Source organism: Esox lucius, chromosome 20 (assembly GCF_011004845.1).
Source record: "Esox lucius isolate fEsoLuc1 chromosome 20, fEsoLuc1.pri, whole genome shotgun sequence".
NCBI classification, from domain to species: domain Eukaryota; kingdom Metazoa; phylum Chordata; class Actinopteri; order Esociformes; family Esocidae; genus Esox; species Esox lucius.
In genome coordinates, this window is record NC_047588.1 from 24,683,529 (window position 1) to 24,705,467 (window position 21,939).

At 40.0% G+C, this 21,939-nt stretch overlaps 2 protein-coding genes across 3 annotated transcripts; both read right to left on the reverse strand.

Moving 5' to 3' along the window:
* Nucleotides 1-204: 204 nt before the first annotated feature.
* Nucleotides 205-13,515, reverse strand: si:dkey-79d12.5 (maternal B9.15 protein). 2 transcript variants are annotated; one of them, XM_010885010.5, is made up of 5 exons: nucleotides 13,313-13,515; nucleotides 4,964-5,141; nucleotides 4,676-4,813; nucleotides 1,902-2,211; nucleotides 205-1,738 (listed from the first exon to the last, which is right to left on the reverse strand). In XM_010885010.5, exons 2-5 carry the CDS (start codon nucleotides 5,134-5,136, stop codon nucleotides 1,529-1,531), a joined length of 831 nt encoding a protein of 276 aa, XP_010883312.2. In that variant the 5' UTR covers nucleotides 5,137-5,141; nucleotides 13,313-13,515; the 3' UTR covers nucleotides 205-1,528. The 2 variants fall into 2 exon arrangements, with proteins under 2 accessions (XP_010883312.2, XP_010883313.2); XM_010885011.5 differs by lacking the exon at nucleotides 13,313-13,515 and adding an exon at nucleotides 12,912-13,034.
* A 3,458-nt stretch (nucleotides 13,516-16,973) lies between these two features.
* Nucleotides 16,974-17,541, reverse strand: LOC105019098 (barrier-to-autointegration factor). Its single transcript, XM_010885009.5, has 2 exons — nucleotides 17,366-17,541; nucleotides 16,974-17,232 (listed from the first exon to the last, which is right to left on the reverse strand). The coding sequence occupies exons 1-2, from the start codon at nucleotides 17,489-17,491 to the stop codon at nucleotides 17,086-17,088; spliced, it is 273 nt and encodes a 90-aa protein (XP_010883311.3). The 5' UTR covers nucleotides 17,492-17,541; the 3' UTR covers nucleotides 16,974-17,085.
* Between the last annotated feature and the right edge of the window lie 4,398 nt (nucleotides 17,542-21,939).

The following is a 21,939-nucleotide window of genomic DNA, read 5'->3' on the forward strand; positions in this document are numbered from 1 at the left end:
ATTGTGGTTTGTAAATACAACAACACTGTATCAAGAAAGGTCTCCCTCAATCATGAAACACTGATATTCAGGGCTTTACCTTATGTAGACTGCTTCTGCAAATACAAATATTATCATAGTACAGAAGTGTTCGTATGAAACATTAACACAATATAACAATTGCTAAAACACTTATTTTGTATTGGTTAATTTAATGTTATGTGCAGACAAAAATGATAGGTGTAAAAAACAAACAGCATAAAATTGTCTTATAAAGTAATAATCATAGGATTACTGAGTACACACCTGTACTTAAAGCCAAAAAATGTATGCATTGATAAATTACTTAAACATCAAAGTGAATAAATATGCATCCCAAGTAGACAAATGGGCCATAAAAAGACAGTATAAGAATACAGGTATGCAATTATGGAAACAAATTCATAAAGCAAAATATTTGGTCACCTAGGGGTTTTTCATTTCCAGTGTAAAAAAGTATATTTACAGTTTGAAAGTTTGAATATACAATTCAGGACCAACCTAATCACAATCATTTAAAAAACACCATACAAACAAAATTATTTAAAACATACATGCATCAATACTACATACCGTATCAAGATATACATTTATTTTGGTGCCACCCACAGGTGGAAAATTGTATTAGAAAAACAAACATGATTGAGAATTACTAATAAGTACGTATGTACAAAAAGCATTATTACAAAATAAAAGATTGCTGTGCTTGACAGAAAATATGCAGTTGAAATAAATTATAAAAAAAGGTAAATCACAGTCGACTAGATCCAGAATAGCATTGCACCATGAATGTGTGGAAATCTATAATATGCAGATATGCAGTTAGATGCAGCTTCTGAGAATTCAACATAGTATGTATACTAGTAAATGTAATTCCATATCATAATAAGCTATATCCTACAGTGCACATTCACTACTTAGAAGCCTTGCAGAGGTAACAGATGAAAAGGTAATCTACAATATTTACAAAAAATATCTAAAACCATAAAAAGCTTTGGCATTCAGCTTAAATTGCTGAAATCCCTGAGATGGTATGTGCACCAAATGAAGGAATTCAGTATCACACCAGTCAACTGGTCTATATGCAACACACTGTCTAGCAGGCATTATCTAGACACTTCTGCAATATTAATAGACTAGTTGTAGCCAGTGGATTACCCTAAACTAAAACATACAGACAGCTCTTATGGAGGCTGTAGGATCATTATTTGCTGAATGCCTGTTTTGCTATATTCCCTGTTTATTTCAGTAGCATTTTTACCTATGAAAGTTACATATAGAGGAAATCACCAAAACCGAATCAATCAAAAATGAAGTGCAAAGCAATCAGATAATTACTGAATCAAATAATATGATTAAATATTTCATCAATCATGATCCCGCTAACCCTTAAAACACAGAAACTGCTCCTCACCCTCACCTTAAAAGACATGCGAAAGACTGGCAATATATTTTTTTGATTGGATCAGAGTTAAAATGGCAGTTTTTATCCCCCAACTAACTTGTTGGTTTAACCCTTTACAGCCCCCCATGGTTGCAAAGTGGCATGAGGCATAATGAACTGCGGGGGTGGCTGGGGCATGACATAGTAGCCAAACACTGAAGGACATGGAGGTGGAGGTGCACATATTGAGGTGAGGAATACCGGACCCTTCTTCTTGTAAGTTGTTGACCACACTGAGGCAGGATGGTAGAAGTACTGGATAGAGGTGGGTTGAATCTGGGGAGAGAAAAGTTAAGTTATCTTAATTACAAGAATCCAGTTAGAGTAGACTTAATCTGGGTGTACAGGACCGGGTGCTATGTAAATCTACTGTGGATTTCACTAATTTATATATTTGGTTTCATGTAAAGGTAATATAGATTAACCGAATTGTTCTTACAGGTGCTTTGGTGAGCTTATTTTGAGCACGGTCCAACCGGACCCTGCCTCGAACCCTGGGAATCATCGCAATCATACATGTCTTGTTCTCTGATGTATTTTTCTTTCCCTCTTTCTCTTCTTTCCTTCCCTCAGTATCGCCATCCTTCCCCTCATCCTCTGCATCGCTTGAGACGGTTGAACCACAGTCCGACGAGGCAGAGTGGTAGTCTGAAGTATCCAGATCAACATCTTTGTCTCCCTTCACAACTTCCTCCTCGTCTTTTGGTTTGAAAAGAGCTACTGTGAAGTACTTGCAGTTGTCCCCTGACCTTTGTGAAAAAAAGAGAGTGCATTAGTTCCTATAAGAAAATGTAACAAACTATTCTCTATATGTATGACAGGTGGACTCATATTACTGTCCCCCATGATGATCTCAGGAGGGCTCTATGGATCTGTCTAAGTACATACAGACATACATCACGTTATATCTCAGATGCCACTGGCTTGACACTGACAAAACATAGACGAACCTTTCTTGCAATAAAGAGCTTGTATTTACCAAATAAGTAGCTGAAATGTGTTTTCAAGCACGGTTGTATTATGTTGGAAATTAACACCCACCACATGCAAGTAGATTTTACGTTTGACGTGTAAATCTCAGAAGGCCATCCGCCACACTGGCAGGTTCACGTTTTTACCCAATGTTTCCCTCCTATTGTGATCAGAGCTGCAGAAAGCCCCTCAACAGAAAAACTGAATATTTTTTTATACCAAGTTTAGCGCATTTACATTGCGCGCAGTTTACTATCACGAGCATCAGGGCAGAGCAACAACAGGGGACCCTGCTTGGTATCTATTATAAATATTTTTGTACTTTTGTGTGATATTGTGGGGGGGGGCAGCTTGCAATCTTTCTTCTGATGACAAATTAGTTGTTTCTGCTTTTATCTTTAGCATACAGGTGACACAAAGAACAACTCATCACCACAGCTTCAGCATCACACTGTAGCCAGTCTCATATAACATCATACTGTAGCCAGCCCCTTGAAACTCCTTTATCTCCAAACCTCCATTTCTCACAAAATGTAATTTTTTATGTGATTCATCTTCTTTTTCTTCAGTGGGTTATGTTTCAAAAGATTGGCTTACTACATGTAAATGTCACTACATAACTATTTAATTTTAATGAATGACAACTAGCAGCAGACCAGAATTTGGCAGTACATCCAACCGGCCTCACAACCACAGACCACGTGTAACCACACCAACCCAGAACCTCATCATCCAGCATCTTCACCGCCAAGATCGTCTGAGACCAGCCACCCGGACAGCTGCTGCAATAATCGGTTTGCATAACAAGAATTTCTGCACAAACTGTCAGAAACCGTCTCAGGGAAGCTCATCTGCATGGTCATCGTCCTCATCGGGGTCTCGACCTGACTGCAGTTCGTCGTTGTAACCGACTTGAGTGGGCAAATGCTCACATTCGATGGCGTCTGGCACTTGAGAGGTGTTCTCTTCACGGATGAATCCTGGTTTTCAGTGTACCGTGCAGATGGCAGACAGCGTGTATGGTGTCGTGTGGGTGAGCGGTTTGCTGATGTCAACGTTGTGGATCGAGTGGCCCATGGTGGCGGTGGGATTATGGTATGGGCAGGCGTGTTATGGACAACGAACACAGGTGCATTTTATTGATGGCATTTTGAATGCACAGAGATACCGTGATGAGATCCTGAGGCCCATTGTTGTGCCATTCATCCACGACCATCACCTCATGTTGCAGCATGATAATGCACGGCCCCATGGTGCAAGGATCTGTACACAATTCCTGAAAGCAGAAAACATCCCAGTTCTTGCATGGCCAGCATACTGACCGGACATGTCACCCATTGAGCATGTTTGGGATGCTCTGGATCGGTGTATACGACAGCGTGTTCCAGGTCCTGCCAATATCCAGCAACTTCACACAGCCATTGAAGAGGAGGGGACCAACATTCCACAGGCCACAATCAACAACCTGATCAACTCTATGCTGCGTGAGGCAAATGGTGGTAACACCAGATACTGACTGGTTTTCTGACCCCCCGGACCCCACCCATACAGTAAAACCGCATTGTGGCCAGCCTCACCTGTGCAATAATCATGCTGTCTATTCAGCATCTTGATATGCCACACCTGTGAGGTGGAAGGATTATCTTGACAAAGGAGAAGTGCTCACTAAAACAGATTTAGACAGATTCGTGAACAACACGAGAAAAATAGGCCTTTTGTGTACACAGAGAAAGTCTTAGATCTTTGAGTTCAGCTCATGATAAATGGGGGCAAAAACAAAAGTATAATTTTGTTCAGTGTATTTTGGTACAAACATTTCCCTGTCTAAGTGGCTGATAGGCTTCTAAGAGGTACTTGCCAAACTGAAAATCTACCAGTATTTGGCGCTTGGTGGGGGTGAATTTCGGACCCTGCTTACCATAATAATCACAAACCTGACAGTAGGTCTGTACAATGAATGATAAGCGTCCTTTTCTCTGCCTTCTTCCTGTATAAGTAATGCCACTGTCTGGTGTGTTTTTGCCTGTGTGTGTGTTTTAGATCTTACTAAACTAAAACACACACACACACACACACACACACACACACACACACACACACACACACACACACACACACACACACACACACACACACACACACACACACACACACACACACACACACACACACACACACACACACACACACACACACACACACACACACACACACACACGTTAGTTATGCAGAGTGACTCACCTCGCACAGACCTCCAGTGGGTCAATCCACAATGTCATCTCGCGTGGGAGGGCTAGTTCCGTGACTTTGATTTCACTCTCCATGCACGCCCTCACCACCTCCACATCACACGGCACCCCATCACTTACCCTGATGCATCTGAGAGGGATCAAATGACAGAGGTCACAACCCTTCTCTTATTAGAATGGTTCTCCAGAACCACTGTCAAGCCATAATCAAGTGTATTATCTAAAAGACCACAAAACTGTTACATCACTGTTTGACATTTTCTCTGAATTTTTTCTCTACCTGTATGCCTGTCCTTTGTTGGGGTTTTCAGGGTACCAATGGTCTTTGTATTTGGCACACAAAAGTTGGCGCAGCTTTCCAGCAAATGCGTTAGCTTTGGTTTCATCTAAGCCACCTCGCACCACAGCTTGACGTCTAAGGAAGTTCACCCCAGCCTCCACCTCTCTCTTCATTGTCTCTGTAAGGACAGAAGTTCAGTAAACATCAGTCTCTTCGGTAAAGCTAAAAATGTAGTAGGTTTTACACCCCCCAAAAAAATCGGGAATTCAACCAACAATTCATCTGTTTTTCTGTCCAAAAGCTATGGGCTGTAACTGGAGAGATGTAACCAGTCTGTAACTGGAGAGATGTAACCAGTCCCAAATTCATTAATAGAGCTATGGAGGCAATAACTGATCAACCATGAGATTTCAGATGCTATCATGTTTTGTACCAATCCCAGATTTCCCCTTTAATTCCAGATGGATGGCTTTGGAAGCTATTGAAACAGATCTTAATGAAAACATACCTATATTCTAAATCTTTTTGTTATGCAGGTACATGGCGTGAAACATTTTTGCATTACAGATATTTACATTCATACCCCACACAGTTTTGCCACGTAAATGATTGGGTCACCCCATACGACTACAAGTAAAGATGACTGAGAACAAATAGTGGAACACCGGAGCTTCAGAACAGTGAACACTATAAACACAAACGGATCGTTGTTGGGATTCTGCCTACATTTCCCAGCTCTTTATCCGCGAGCATTTGCAAAAATGCGCCTGATCTATCAATTTCAGCATCTGCAGCACGGTGCAGCAGATGGTGAAGGGGCCCGGATCGATGGAGAAGTCTCGCATAGCCAGACTTTGTGCAATAGCATTAAAATATTTGTTTTATTGTTCCGTTCGTCAGACTTACTTTATTACATTTAAGCTCAGTTTTGAAAATATATCTTCCTAGTAGACAAGCTACGCTTTGCTGTGCATAATAAATCATCCACAAATTTAGTTGCTAAATGCGTCCACCTCTAACAAACTAACATGACCCATCTTCACAATTAATACGTTCCAAACTGCAGAAGTGAGACATCTAATCAAATGCATTTCAGTGTATTGGTTATTTCTTGACACAGATCAACAATAAGCTGATGCATTACTTTCAGAACAAGAAAAAGAAACACTAGGCAAGCCTAGTTTCTGCCGGGTCATGAGTAGAAGTGATAGTGGTTAACAAGGAAGGGGGTTTGAGCTATTTATGGGCCAAATCCAACATTGTGTGACAAGTGGCCAAAACTGTTCCTGTGCTAATCCGAAACCTAGTGAATGGAACGCCATTTGCGTATTGAAAATGTGAATGACATGTTAAATTAGAAACCAATAACTGCAGATGGCTAGCAAATAGCTATACACTACCTTTAATGAAAAATGTTTGTCAACTAGTTATTTTAGATGTTCATAATGATTGGGTTTCAGTTAACAATAATCACTTGTTCTGTTAAAACAGTTAAGCATCACAAAGGATGATACCAAAAGTGTGGTGATGCCAAGAGTTTGGTGGGTGGCTGACTCACTGCTGTTACAGCATCCATAACATTTATAACAAAATACACACTTTCATACAACCCCATTTCCAGGAAGTCAAATGTTTTCCCATTCTTGTATAGGATTGCGGCTGCTCAACACCTGCTCAACATGGACTGAGGTGAAGTGTATAACTGTCCTATGGTCTGACAAATCTAAATTTGAGATTCTCTTTGGGAATCATGGATGCCACATCCTCTGGGCAAGTGGATTGTTATCAGCCCACAGTTCAAAAGCCAGCATCTGCGATGGTATGGGGGTGCATTAGTGCACATGGCATGGGTGACTTGCACATCTGTGAAGGCACCATTAATAGTGAACAGCATGGCTCCATAGTAAGAGTCAAGTTGCTAAACTGGCCTGCTTGCAGTCCAGACCTGTCACCTATGGTAAATATTTGGTGCATTATGAAAAGGTGCAGTGGTCTCATCATTTTTTCACTACTGAATATAGGGTTTAACGAATTTGTACATTATTGCATTTAGTTTTTCTTTACATTTTACATAGCATCCTAGCATCCATTTTACAGCATTTTTTTAAAAATGAGTATGTACTTTTACATTTGTACATTTGCTTTATCATTTTACTACTTATGTTCAGATAAAGGGAGGATGAAATACTGAAAACTCTGTTACAGTGGGAAGAACAGGTATTTGATACACTGCCGATTTTTCAGGTTTTCACACTTACAAAGCATGTAGAAGTCATAGGTATCATAGGTACTCACATTAATTATAAAAAAATCATACAATTTGAATTTTATTGCATTACAAATATTTAAAACATCAGAAAAGCAGAACTTAATATTTGGTACAGAAACCTTTGTTTGCAATTACAGAGATCATACGTTTCCTGTAGTTCTTAACCAGGTTTGCACACACTGCAGCAGGGATTTTGGCCCACTCCTCCATACAGACCTTCTCCAGATCCTTCAGGTTTAGGGGCTGTCGCTGGGCAATATAGACTTTCAGCTCCCTCCAAAGATTTTCTATTGGGTTCAGGTCTGGAGACTGGCTAGGCCACTCCAGGACCTTGAGATGCTTCTTGCGGAGCCCCTCCAAACACGGCAAGTGGAGTTTAGACCATAAGGCTCTATTTTTGTCTCATCAGACCACATGACCTTCTCCCATTCCTCCTCTGGATCATCCAGATGGTCAATGGCAAACTTCAGACGGGCCTGGACATGCGCTGGCTTGAGCAGGGGGACCTTGCGTGCGCTGCAGGACTTTAATCCATGACGGCGTAGTGTGTTACAAATGGTTTTCTTTGAGACTGTGGTCCCAGCTCTCTTCAGGTCATTGACCAGGACCTGCCGTGTAGTTCTGGGCTGATCCCTCACCTTCCTCATGATCATTGATGCCCCACGATGTGAGATCTTGCATGGAGCCCCAGACCATCTTGAACTTATTCCATTTTGGAATAATTGCACCAACAGTTGTTGCCTTCTCACCAAGCTGCTTGCCTACTGTCCTGTAGCCCATCCCAGCCTTGTGCAGTTATACAATTTTATCCATGACGTCCTTACACAGCTCTCTGGTCTTGGCCATTGTGGAGAGGTTAGAGTCTGTTTGATTGAGTGTGTGGACAGGTGTCTTTTATACAGGTAACCAGTTCAAACAGGTGCAGTTAATACAGGTAATGAGTGGAGAACAGGAGGGCTTCTTAAAGAAAAACTAACATGTCTGTGAGAGCCGGAATTCTTACTGGTTGGTAGGTGATCAAATACATGTCATGCAATAAAATTCAAATAAATTATTATTTTTTTAAATCATACAATGTGATTTTTTTTTAGATTCTGTCTCTCACAGTTGAAGTGTACCTATGATAAAAATTACAGACCTCTACATGCTTTGTAAGTAGGAAAACCTGCAAAATCGGCAGTGTATCAAATACTTGTTCTCCCCACTGTATTAGCTGGTAAAACATATGCATTGAAACAGACAGAAATAAAAGGTGACGATTTGTATTGTCTCATATTCATCTTTTAATCCTATTTTCCTATAGAGCAAAGATGGCAATTTTGATTTTACTGCCCCAATATTTCACAATTTGGAACACAGGACACTGCTGTTCCAAATTAAACATTTACAACTTTAAAAAATATATTGTTAGATATTTATTTTTAGATAAAGTATTATCTTTATACACAATAATAACATCATGCCAATTTCCCTGCTACAGTATCTGTTCAATGTAGGTAAGAGCACCTTTGGCATAAACTGGTAGCAAGAGGCCACACTAGTTTGTATACGGGAAAAACAAAATGCAAATAGACTTGGCCTTTTGACATGGGAAAATATCTCATGCAAAACCCGTAAGATAAAGATACAGACCAAAGGTACGGCATGTCTCTTCTGATTAGACTGTTTTTTCTAAATAATGTCAGTGACACAATGAAAAAGTTCAGGAACTGCTGGTGTAATGTATTTCTAGATTTAAAACTTTTGTAGATATGGGTTAGCAATGCTTCCTGAAGCTTTGAGGTTTTCAAGTCAATTGTGTCAAACAGATTTAAAAAAGACAAACTGTGTTTATAGTGGCACACATCTGTAATACGGGACAAGAGGGTTTCTCCGACCTACTACCACTTATTGTACCACAAGTGGAAACAGTTCCTATCCAGAAGGAGACACAGTGGCACATCACACTCAAAGCAATTCCGTGGAGTGAGATTTCTTATGCCATCCTGGGTGCATTTGACACATCTTAAGCATCCAGTTGTAGACTATCCCGATGGATCAAGGGTGGCTGACGTGGGCACAGGGGTGTGCCCAGTGTGTCTCTCTGCTGCCGGAACCTGCAATGACAGCCCACACAACTCAACCGCAAGCAGCTCAACCAAGTCCCTGTGTGACTTGGCCAGAGTTTGTCCGAGTGTGCAAAGCTCCATGTGCATGATGTGACTGTCGGTTACAGCAATGTCTACAAAATGCAAAGAGTGTCTTGAACCACCTACTAGCTTTGTGGTGCACAGTGTAATACTGTATCAGTTAGTCAGATAAGTCCACACCTCCCATGTACTAATTGTATTCCAAGATGGTGGTGGGGATGGGAAGACTTACTTCCTCCCAGCTTCCATCCCTCTTTTTCTGCTTTCTTTTTACAGTGTCACCGGAGTGGGCTTTCTGAATACCAGAACCCATGGTCACCTATCTGTTGTCCATCCACTTCAAAAAGGTCGTCTTACCGTATCCACCTCAGTGACCCTGTGGGAGATTGTTTGGTGATGGAATTTCCCTTTGTTTTCAGGGTTTCCTTTTGGCTATCCCGGATAGTACAACAGGCCCCAAGCTTCAAGAACCGCAGATGTTAGAAAAGTTTAGGGCTTGTATAAAAACTGTCCCAAAACAGGTGGCAGCCCGTTCCAATGAATGCTGGGTTGATTGGCTGTGCCACAGAATCAAAAGCCAGACACAACATTGCTCTTCCCAGCATGTATATAGGTGTCTGTGGTGTGTCCATTCTGGGAATCTGTTAAAACAAAAAGTTTGAAGTCCCATTTTGTTGGATTGGCCATTTATTGCGTCATACTTATTTTGGCCATTGATGCCACCATCCTCTCATATATAGAGATGTTCTTACGTGGATAGTAGGATGCCTTGATGGCTTGCATGAGCAGCTTCAGTCTAAATAAAGTGTCATAGTCCGCTGTCCGCCTTTTCCTGTCATTTAGGATATCTTCCGCTGGTTCACTCATATGAAGGTCTGTGGTGTTGTGGCCTCTTGTGGAAGACAGATTGGTTGTGGTGGGGCAGAAGATGTATTTGGTTGAGGAGGAAGAGCAACTGGTGTGGTTGGTAAAGTTTCTGCTGCAGTGGAGGTTGTTGGTTCCTCGGGCTCCTCATCTTGTCTAAAATAAATAGATTTAGGAATTTAGTATTACACTGTAGATTTATTCAAATTTGAAATATATACCACAGTTCAAGTAAATGTATACTTTCACTTACAAATTCATTAAACAATCAAATGAATAATTACAAAATTATGGAAATAAGGAAACGCATGACGCTTTGGCAATAAGAAAACAAACCTAAACTTTTCCCCCCTTATCTGACTGACAAAATAAATACCAAAAACCACATGCATACAACATAATTACCCCAATAATTAACAGGAGCATTTGTTAAAATAACTATTGCATAGTACTTACAAGTACTTGGCTGGATCTATTCCGTCTTCATATAGATCTTCGTCACCTGACAAAAAGTTGTCCTGCTCCGAATCCTCGTTGCAATGCCCTCACCACTATCTCAAATACATTCTAAGTCAACCAAAAGTAGCGCCCATTGTTATCTATAATGTATCTACTGTGGTTTGTTGGTACAGCTATCTAAGCAGTTAATGGGAACAACTACATACATCATGTGACACATAGAAAGACAAGTATTCAGTGATTATTTAATAAAGCTTAGATCTATATTTAGTCAAATAGGTATTAGTCCTATCCTAGAAAAAGGGGTTTGAGAAGCAGATGACCAATAACTTTGCCAACATGGGGAGACAGCTTTGAAACACAGAAATGAACATGGCATATAGCATTTATTAAAGGGTGTGCACAATCTGAAAATGTAAAGTAGTCATTACCTTTAAGCCTCCATGTTATATTGATCACACTACAAGTATATTTGTTTGTACAACTCTGGAGGTTGCAGAGCTTCCTGCTACAGACATCTTTTTTGTTGGTTTGATTTTATCCTAGGCTAGCTAACAAACTTAGGCAAGACAAAATTAAATGTCATGAAGACTGATTTGTGGGAGTGGGAGCTGCTTCATCTTGTTTCTCCTAATGATATCCTTCTCAAAAAGATTGAAAAATGTCCACCACAGCTTATCAGAAACAAATACGTTACTTTAAATAATTTGTGCCTTGGTTATTGATCAACAAACAGTGCCAGTGGGTATAAACGTACAGTGCCTTTGGAAATTATTCATACACCCTCAGTTTTTCCAGATATTACAACCGTATACTAAAATGGATGAAACTGATTTTATACCTCATTAATCTAATAGCAAACAATGATAAAGCAAAAACATTTTCTCACCATGAGAAACATGATTCTCTGTTCTCAAGATATAACTTTCTGGCCTGAGTGCCATGCGTCATGTCAGGGGGAAAAAACAGGCACCACTCATAATCTGGCCAATACCATGGTGATCGCAGCATAATGATGTGGGAATGTTTTTCAGTAGCAAGGACTGGGAGACTAGTCAGGGTATAGTGAAAGATAAACTGAGCAAAGTACAGTTACACATTGAAAACCTGCTCCACAGGACTCAGGACCTCAGACGGAAGCAAAGGCTCCCCTTCCAACAGGACAACGACAATAAGCATACAACCAAGACAATGCAGAAGTGGCACTGTCTTTGCAGCTTACTTAGTGTTGATGCCCTATTTCTGTGCAATGCACTCTCCCACTCCGCAGCCCAATGTACAACCTCTTACAACGCATAGCTAAACTACTATTAGATACCCTGGTGAAGGAATTGTTGACCAATCTTTCAATGCAGTTTTAACATTGTTTTCAGGGGGCAAAAGCAAACTAGTCTGAAGATACTGTAATTTGAAAACCTGATGTTTCCAGTTTATATCACCTCTGCTAGGTGAGAGATAAGTTATGTAAGGAACAATAACTATCTTTCGAATTCGAAACACTCCGTGTAACACGTTGTACAGATCCATACATGCGTGTCTAGCTGAGGAACTGCACTTCCTCCCCTATTAGCTTAAACACAGGTGTTCGGAGTATGCTAGATAGCCAAGTAATACACGTGCTTGTCTGTCTTCTATAAACAAGCACAGTGACAAGAACATATGTAGAGCCATGTGAATACACTGAACTTATGTAGTACTTAAAATTAAATAAATAATATATTATTTATGAATTATATAATTTCAAAACCGTACTTCAAGGAAGGCTTGTTAACGTTCAGAAAAGGTATGGATTCTTAAAACGTTCTTAATATGAAAGTACAACACGATCCTTGACTTCCCTTTATATCAACTGTACTTTTTTAGTTGAAGGCAATAATACAAGGACCGAGCGAACAAACGCTTTTTCCACCGGTTCAGATTTGTAAAATACAATGTAAATTAGTGTTGCGTATAGTAGGCTACGTGTTAATTTCCACAAAACCGTAAACTATCGAGTTTAATAGTGGATGTAAGTGTCAAGAAACATATACGCATTTACGGTGAAGTTCAGAAGAAATAGGTTCTCCAGACTTCTAAACAAAGAAAGCGTGGTCGTAGCGATTTATAGTGGCTACATCCTCCGACACGTGCTGGAAAAGACCCCACACAATCCACAATTTGGATATTCTTGAACCAAAGTTAGTGTTATATTATATAACTTGTATTTCAAAAAAGGGTATAAACCAACCCGATTTCTGAGATTGCCTTTCCAGTTAAGCCGGCGGTGTTTTCCGCGTTGTGGCGCCGAGTTTTTTTTTCAGACTTGTTCAAAAACATTGAAAAGGACGTTCTCAACCCGGAAATCCCCTCATAGAAATTCGAAAAGATTTATTGAATATATTAGATTCCGCGTTTGATCCCAAATATATCGCATTAATACCAACACACTTATGTCTGATTAGGGAATAAAAATATACATTTTTATGAGTGAAATAAAATGCCAGGGCTACCTGTTTTAGTGGTAAGCTATTTTGCAATATCCAAATTTATTTGAACACCAATGTTGGATAAAACATTTCCGACGTAATTTAAAACTTTTGTGATAGCCAAACAAAATAGATATAGGGTTACCAAATATTTCTCACTTACCAATAATAATAGAAGTTTCAAATATTTGAGTCACGGTCGTCTTCTCACTTTATCCTCTCTGTATATTAATATTCGATTTACAGCGTTATCCGCACATCTGTCATGTTTCCGTGTTCTCTTTGTATGGGCTACTACATTCAAAGGTGGTGTAGGGGTGCAACAGAGACGTAACATTCCCCTCAATGTGACTCATTTCCTTCTTCAGCGAGATGAGCAAATCGCTGTTGCACGGACTAGCGTTTACTACATTTATTTAATCATACCAGAGCCCAAATATGGTAAACCCCGGTCTACGCGTAATCTTTAAGGGCCAATTTCAGGGACACCGATTAAGCATATTCTAGGAGTAAAAAAACAAGTTAAATTGAGAGGAATTATTTTGTCCTAAACTACGCTTATTATTTGTTCATGAAATTGGTACAGATGTCTTATTGTTGATCTGAATATGGTTAACATGCCCTGATCAAATTAGTCTTAAATTCATTATCATATATGGCAAATTATTTTAAAAATGTTGAACTGGACTCGTAATCATTTAAAAGAAAATACCACCTATAATGTAAACAATGACTCAAATCACTCCATGGCTGATTTGTTTCCTTAGAAAACAAATAGATTTAATTTGAATATCTTAGCATACTTCACTTGTGGTAGTGGTATGTAAATCGAAAACAAGAGCAATATGAACAAAACTTAAGGCCAAATTTGTTTGGTCCGTGGCAAGGATTGTACCGCGGTCACCAACGTGACCTCTAAACATATTATGCTATGTTTAAGATGGCTAGCTATCTTTCAAAAAGTGAAACTTGTATATTATATTCATTCATTGCACAGACTGATATATTTCAAATGTTTATTTCTTTTAATTGTGATGATTATAACTGACAACTAATGAAAATCCCAAATTCAGTATCTCAGAAAATTTAAATATTACTTAAGAATATTACTCCAAAAAAAGATTTTTAGAAATGTTGGCCAACTGAAAAGTATCAACATGAAAAGTATGAGCATGTACAGCACTCAATACTTAGTTGGGGCTCCTTTTGCCTGAATAACTGAAGCAATGCGGCGTGGCATGGAGTCGATCAGTCTGTGGCACTGCTCAGGTGTTATGAGAGCCCAGGTTGCTCTGATAGTGGCCTTCAGCTCTTCTGCATTGTTGGGTCTGGTGTATTCCTCTTCACAATACCCCATAGATTTTCTATAGGGTTAAGGTCAGGTGAGTTTGCTGGCCAATTAAGAACAGGGATACCATGGTCCTAAATCCAGGTACTGGTAGCTTTGGCACTGTGTGCAGGTGCCAAGTCATGTTGGAAAATGAAATTTGCATAAAGTTGGTCAGCAGCAGGAAGCATGAAGTGCTCAAAAACTTCCTGGTAGATGGCTGCATTGACCTTCTACCAGCTTCCAATGGCAAGTGACGACGAGTCGTACCCAGTAAGTTTTTTTTCTATTAATTATGTTTATGCTTAATTAACAGAGATATTTTGCGAAGTAATTATGTACTGCAAAAATTTAATAATTGTCATTAGTCAAATTTGATCGTAAAGATGTATGCTCGTATGTGACAGTACATTGTTAGAATAGTAGCTGTTAGTCTAACTTGTAACATATCTGTCATTAACGTAAGTACAAGCCTATGTCACTATGTGTAACCGATATCAAAGCTACAGCTATTCATTTAGCTGACGCTATAAGTGAAAGCGGCCAGCTGTATTTTTTTACTTACCCTGCAGCACACGTCCATAACGCTAAAATATGTGATGTGAAAGATTACATGACATTCTACTATTTTTGGCTGTAGAACTTGCATGAAAAACAAGTAGGCTACAAAACGTTCCAAGTGGGCATAGGCTACACTGTGCTTTTCATTGGTGTTATGGACATTAGAAAAAGTTATTTTACCTTGGAATTGCACCTAGTGCTTCCAAACCAACACTAACATAGAGCATAGCCCAAAAGGTACAGAATGTTTATTTTGAGTTAGGCTTCTGTCTCAATTACATTTCAAATTGCCATAATGGGCGTGCTAATGTTGTTTTCCTCAGCGTCTCAGCATATGGACAGAGAAACGGGCTCTGGTAATGCATTGCTAATGTTAACAAACGTCCATATGAGCTAACGTAACGTTACTTTGCACGAACATGCATAATTTTGATCGACTGTCATGAATATATGAAATGTCCATTGACATCAAGTACAAGTTAGTCAAACATAGATGACTCTTACCTGTCCAGGAGAAAATTAGCAACGTTGGCGTCTGTCTTCAAATTCTTCTCCATTTTCAGCCGTCTCCATCTTTCAAAGGCATCTCCTATACAATTTCTTGTTTTATTTCGGACTTTGTCACAACTTATTTCGGAATTATAACGAGGTCTTTTAGATTTCGTAACGTTAGACATTATGTATCCGACTAGAGTTAGGATAGGTTAGAGCAGAGCTGGCAACCCCGATCCTGAAACACTACTGACTTCGTGATAGGTGGAGGGTGGCGCATCAGGCCAAAACACAACATGACAACATCAACATCAGTTGAGGGCTGCAACTCTCACTTTTAAATGACAATATCCTGGCCAGACTACTGTTGTCAGTGATATAAGTATTTGAAATGAACATTATTTCTTAATGTCTCGTGACACATCAGGGCCATTTTATGATTAATTGAAATAGATTTCTTACATACTGTTCCTTTAATTGCACAAAAGAGATCCATCAATCATGTGACATTACCCTGCTTCTCCATCCTGCTTTTTTCAGTTACGTGTTTTTACGACCATCCTCTTTGCCTCTACCAAATTATGGCCCGTCATTGAACTCCTAAAATAACCTGTCTCCAAGTCATCAGAAACTAAGGATTACTTCTCAGAGAGGAGACCATAACATAAAAGATACTGTAGTTATTAATATTGCTTTTATTATTATAATTATAATATTTTGTTATGAACCTTTGTTTGACATCATGTTGTCAGTATGATTGTACAAAATACTCTATTTATTAAATCCCCATGAATGCAAATTAGTAAATACATACTGGAGTATCCTTGTTACAATCAATATAATGGTATATGTTTTATTGTCATAAGATTCACTGTTGTCTTAAGAAATAATGTTTCCTAAAGAAATGTACCCAAAAATATAAACTTTGCTTTGAGAATGCCTGATGTCATCCTCCATTCACTACTGTCAATGAGCAATTACAGTTGTGCTCAAAAGTTTGCATACCCTTGGAGAATTGGTAATATGTACCATTTCTAAAGAAAACATGCGTGAGCAGGCAAAACACATTTATTTTATTCAACTGTAGGTTAGAACAGAATGGCACAATCATAAAACAAAACATGGCAAGAAAGAACAAAATGGAATGACCCCTGTTCAAAAGTCTGCATACCCTTAGTTCTTAATACTATGTATTGCCCCCTTTAGCATCAAAGATAGCGTGCAGTCTTTTGTAGTAGTTGTCTATGAGACCCCAAATCATTGCAGGTGGTATAGCTGCCTTGGTATAGCTGTCTTGGCAAAATTCCTCCAGGTCATGCAAAGTCTTTGTTCGTCTTGCATGAACCGCACATTTGAGATCTCCCCAGAGTGGCTCGATGAGATAAAGGTCAGGAGACTGTGATGACCACTTCAGGACGTTCACCCTTTTATCTGCCTCATGTGCCGTGAGTCCATATGAGGTGTAAGTTGATGCGAGACCATAATAGGTAAATAAATGATTGGGATTAAGGAAAAACTGAGGTGGAAAAAAAGAAAAAAAGGAGAAAGTGGATTCTCTACAGGAAAGAGTCACACCATTCACGCAGGCAGCCATAGCAATCACCCTGCTGTTTAACATTAGCCCCACATGTGTCTTTCAGCCAGTCCCGGAATAGCTCCTCATCCTTCTTCAGTACCAGGAACTGACCGAGGACTACGTAAGCCTGGGAATGTATGCAAGTGTGAATGGAGGAGAACAAATCATAGAGAATGTGAATTACAACACAACCTTTATGTAAAATGTGAACAACCATGCATTAAAAAGGTTCCAACAAAGTGAAGTAAACTCAGTATCACCTTGTCAAAGCCCTTCTCCTCCAGTCGCTTGCCAAGTACCTCGCCAATGCCAGCAAGTGCATTGACAGACTTCTCCCCCATAGGTTCCGCCACAAACTCTTTATGTTTCTGGGATGTTGACGACATGTCTGCTTTGTCTGTGATCACCTAATGTACCTGTACATAAGGAATACAATGTAAAGTGAAGTAATTCCCTTACAAAGCACATTTGAAGTAGTCAATTTAGTTACACTAATTATTGTGTTCCTTTCTGTAGCTAACAGGTAATTAAGTTTCATGTGGCATTTCATAATGAAACTTTTTGGGAGTGATCTTTCACCCAAGCCTACAAAAACAGAAACCAAAAGCTGTATCTTCTTTATAGTTAATTACTCAAACATACTTGAATGCTTTTTCTAACTTGATCACAAACAGACACTAATTCCAAGTTAAAAAGCCAAGTTAAAAAGAACCTTTAATTGCCATTTTAACCTGTGTGTGTCACCTTTTGTGTCTGTAACAAGGCTAAACATTCAAGGGTATATCAACAATTGATCAGGGCTATTTGGGTGATTTCTGTTATCATTATGATTTAAAAAGGAGCCAAATAACTATTTGATAGTAAATGGCTTCATATGATCACTATCCTTAAATAAAATAAAAAATGCTTTGCATGATTAGTCATATTTTCAAAATCAATGCCAAGATTGCACAATATCTGCCAGGGTATTCAAACTTATGAGCACAATTGTATAACCACTAACACTAGCTAGATGTGCAAGACTCATAGTGAATTAACCAAATGCAGCTGTGCAAGTCAACAACATATCGTTATTTAGCCAGTTGTGCCATGGGCTTAGATTAGGGTTGCCACCTTCAATGTGGAAAAATAAGGGACACCTTGCCAGCGGCCACAAAGCTGGGGGACCCAAGTGAAGCGGGGCCTGGGGGTTCTCCCCAACGAGTATCAGATGCTTCATTCCCTGTATTGTGGTGAATTTCTATGCACCAATTTGTTCTTTTATGCACTCTGCTACTGTGAACATGAATGTAATGGGAATAGAGTAAATAAGAGTAAAGAACAGTTGCATCAATTATATTAAGTATTAAAACATCAGATCATAGACATGGGCAAGATGTTTGGTCTTTCAAAATAAACTATTTGGTATATTTGGAAGAAGCAAGAACCCACTCTCCAGGAAGGATTTTTTAAATGTTATCCAAAGTCTGCAAGCAAACAAGTTTATTTATATAGCAATTCATACATAGAAGCAATTCTGTGCTTTACAAATGAAAACACCAAAACTACATCATAATAATCAAACATAGAATAAGGAAATAGAAATATAATAATAAAAAATGATAAAAACATAGGAAGCTATAAAACGCTGTAAGGCTAAACAGTGCGGTTAGGTTTAAGTGGTCAGTCATAACCGCATGAAAAGAGAAGTGTTTTTAACCTGGATTTAAAAATGTGTATGTTTGGGGCACGTCTAAGATCTTCTGGTAGTTTATTCCAGTTGTGTGCAGCATAACTGCTAAACACAGCTTGGCCGTGTTTAGTTTGTACTCTATTAGCTGACCTGTATTCATGGATCTAAGAGCCCTGCTCGGTTTATATTCTTCAAACATATCAGAAATATATTCAGGGCCTAAACCATTCCAAGAATTGGTTTAATTGTAGACTATTTGGATTCATCCAGGTCTTTATGTGCTCTATACAGTGACACAGAGAGTCTATTGAAATGTTGTCATATGGTGCGAGAGCCATATATATGAGTATCATCAGCATAGCTGTGGTAGTTAATGTTGTTGTTCTGTAGAATTTTGCCCAGAGGTAGCATATAGAGATTGAACAGAAGCAGTCCGAGAACTAATCCCTGTGGAACTCCGCATGTCATAGATTCATGATTACCAATGGTGACAAAGTAACTCCGCCATCCAGATAAGATCTGAACCAATTAAGGACTGTACTACCCAACTTTCCAGCCTATCTAGAAGTGGTCTATGATCTACAGTGTCAAATGCTGCACTGAGATTTATTATAACCAGAACTGTTATTTTATCCAAATCAGTATTCAGCTGTATATCATATAAAACTTTAATCAGGGCCGTTTCAGTACTGTGGTGAGGTCAGATGCCTGACTGAAATTTGACCGCTTGAGTTGAGCTGAGTTGATTGAAGACAACCTTCTCAATGATCTTGGCTATATAAGGGAGATTTGATACAGGTCTTTAGTTGTTCATTATAGATGCATCCAGTGTTCTCTTTTTTTAATAGGGGCTTAATGGCAGCTGTCTGATCATCCGCTTATAGCTTGGTCCTATTGCAATGGTGCAGCAAACACTAATTGCTACAAAAGAGTGTCTACACCAACTACATGCTGATTTTAATTTATATGCTGAGAAACAGAAAGGCAGGCTACACCATACTGGTTACATAACCAATCTCTCTCTTTAACCAACAGAGGGCAGACTGGTCTGTGGTTTCTCCTGTTCTACCCTCTCTCTGAGAATGTCAAAACAGCCCCTACGAACATGATCATATTGCCCTCCAAGGTCACATGTTCTGACTTTAGAAAAGTGAAAAGGGGATCAATAAACCCTTCAACCTCAGGACAGACTATGACTTTAATGATGTTCCACTTTTAGATACTAAAACCAGCATTAAATTCAAATGAACAAATCCCTCCTGTGGTCCTACAATACTTTTCATGTGCAGAATTACATTCTTAATTATATGGCATCTGCATTACTGCATTTGCCATATAATTAATGTATTACAAAAAAATACACTTGCCATATAACTACACTTGTCTATCCAGTCTTTTGTGTGAAATTGTGTATGCTCAAATAATATTGTGCCTAATTAGATTGCACTTTCCTCAAGGAACCTGCATCATTGCATACATGCTGGAGGGGCTACCTGAGGGTTTCATTTGTCCCTACACCCTTTACACATTTCACATAGCTTTGGGATACTTGAGCAAATGGCAGAAGCATGCACAAACTTGCTAATGGTGAGCAGAGGGGAAGGGTTTCATTTGGAATTGAACCTCTCTTTCAATCCCTCATTCCTTTCTACACCCCTCGCCCCCACCCCCATGGAGGTGGCCAGAAAACTATGGGTTAGATTGCACTCTCTTTCACTCTCCCAGCAATGTCTTCATCCCCTATGTTAGATCATAGTCCCTGTCCCAGATGCCAAGTCAAGAGGAAATGATCACAACATGACATTGGAAAAGTCGTTCACCCGCCTCTCCTCCCTCGTGTGAATGGTCGAACACGGCTCGGAAGCGGGGAATGAACTCGGCGTAGCTGTCCTGGGTGGGTCCCTCGGTGTTCCACACGGCCGTGGCCCACTCCAGGGCTTTCCCGGACTGGCAGGAGACGAGCGAGGAGATCTTCTGGGCGTCTGTCTGGTTCGCCTGGAGTGGGATGTCGACCTGCAGCAAGAAACCCTGGCAGCGGTCTGCTATCCCGTTATAATCCCGGGGGAAGCGGGATGTGCATCGCCCCCACGCTGAGTGACGCAGCCTGCGGTGGCGGCAACATGGCCGGTGTTGCAGGGTTTTGCTGGCTCAGCTCTAGGCGCTGCACTGTTTTAAGAACGCTGTCCATCGCGGCGCCTAGGCTGGCCACCATCGCCGAGTGTTCCTTTAACAGATTTGCAACACCGGCCTTACTTTCGGCTCCTCTGTGCTCCATGTTTGTTTCGGTGTGTTATTCTGTAAGGCTTCGAAGAATGAGGAGCAGGAAACGTGGAGTCGTGTCAGTGAACGTCGTTAATGCCAGTGAATCGCAAACAACACTCACAATGGTGATACAATAACACACAAAGACCAGGGGAGCAGAGGGAACATGAATGTGAATGAGGACCAGGTGCGCTAAACAAGACAACAGGTGAAATGTACTGATGAGATGGGCGGTGGTGTCAGAAGGCCGGTGACGTCGACCGCTGGAGCCTGCCCGCTGCAGGGGGAGGAGAGGCAGCAGAGGGCGCAGTCGTCACACCTTCTCTGTCTCTCTAACCCTCCCTTTCCCTGTCTCTCCTTCTCGGTCTCTCTAAACATCCCTTTTTCTGTCCCTTCCTCTGTCTCTTTAACCCTCCCTTTCTCTATCTCTCCCTCTCTGTCTCTCTAACCCTCCCCTTCTCTGTCCCGTCCTCTCTGTCTCTCTCCCTCTCTCCTACTGTGCCATGCTGGTTGTTGATGACAAGACTGATCGCTTTTTTTCTCAATGCCATTTAACAACCAATTTGTTTGATCACAGAGCCATGGGCTGTTTGGCTTTTTGCTTCAGTCATGACTGACAGAGTTTTGAAACTTAAGACTAGTCTGGCTCCTTAGAGCTCATTGAGTCAGGCCCTCCACTAGAGGAAAAGATGGGATTCAGGAGAGAAATAGTGGTATGATGAAAAAAAAAAAGGGTTCTAGGGATGCTGTTTCTTTATATTATTACATAATTGATTCATAATGCAACAAAGTCTTCCTTTGGCATTCCCATACTATTGGGGTTATTGTATCGGTTTCCTTTGGTATGTTGTCTTCTGCATTGGTAATTCTTTGCTGAGTGTCAATTAATTGGTTTCATTA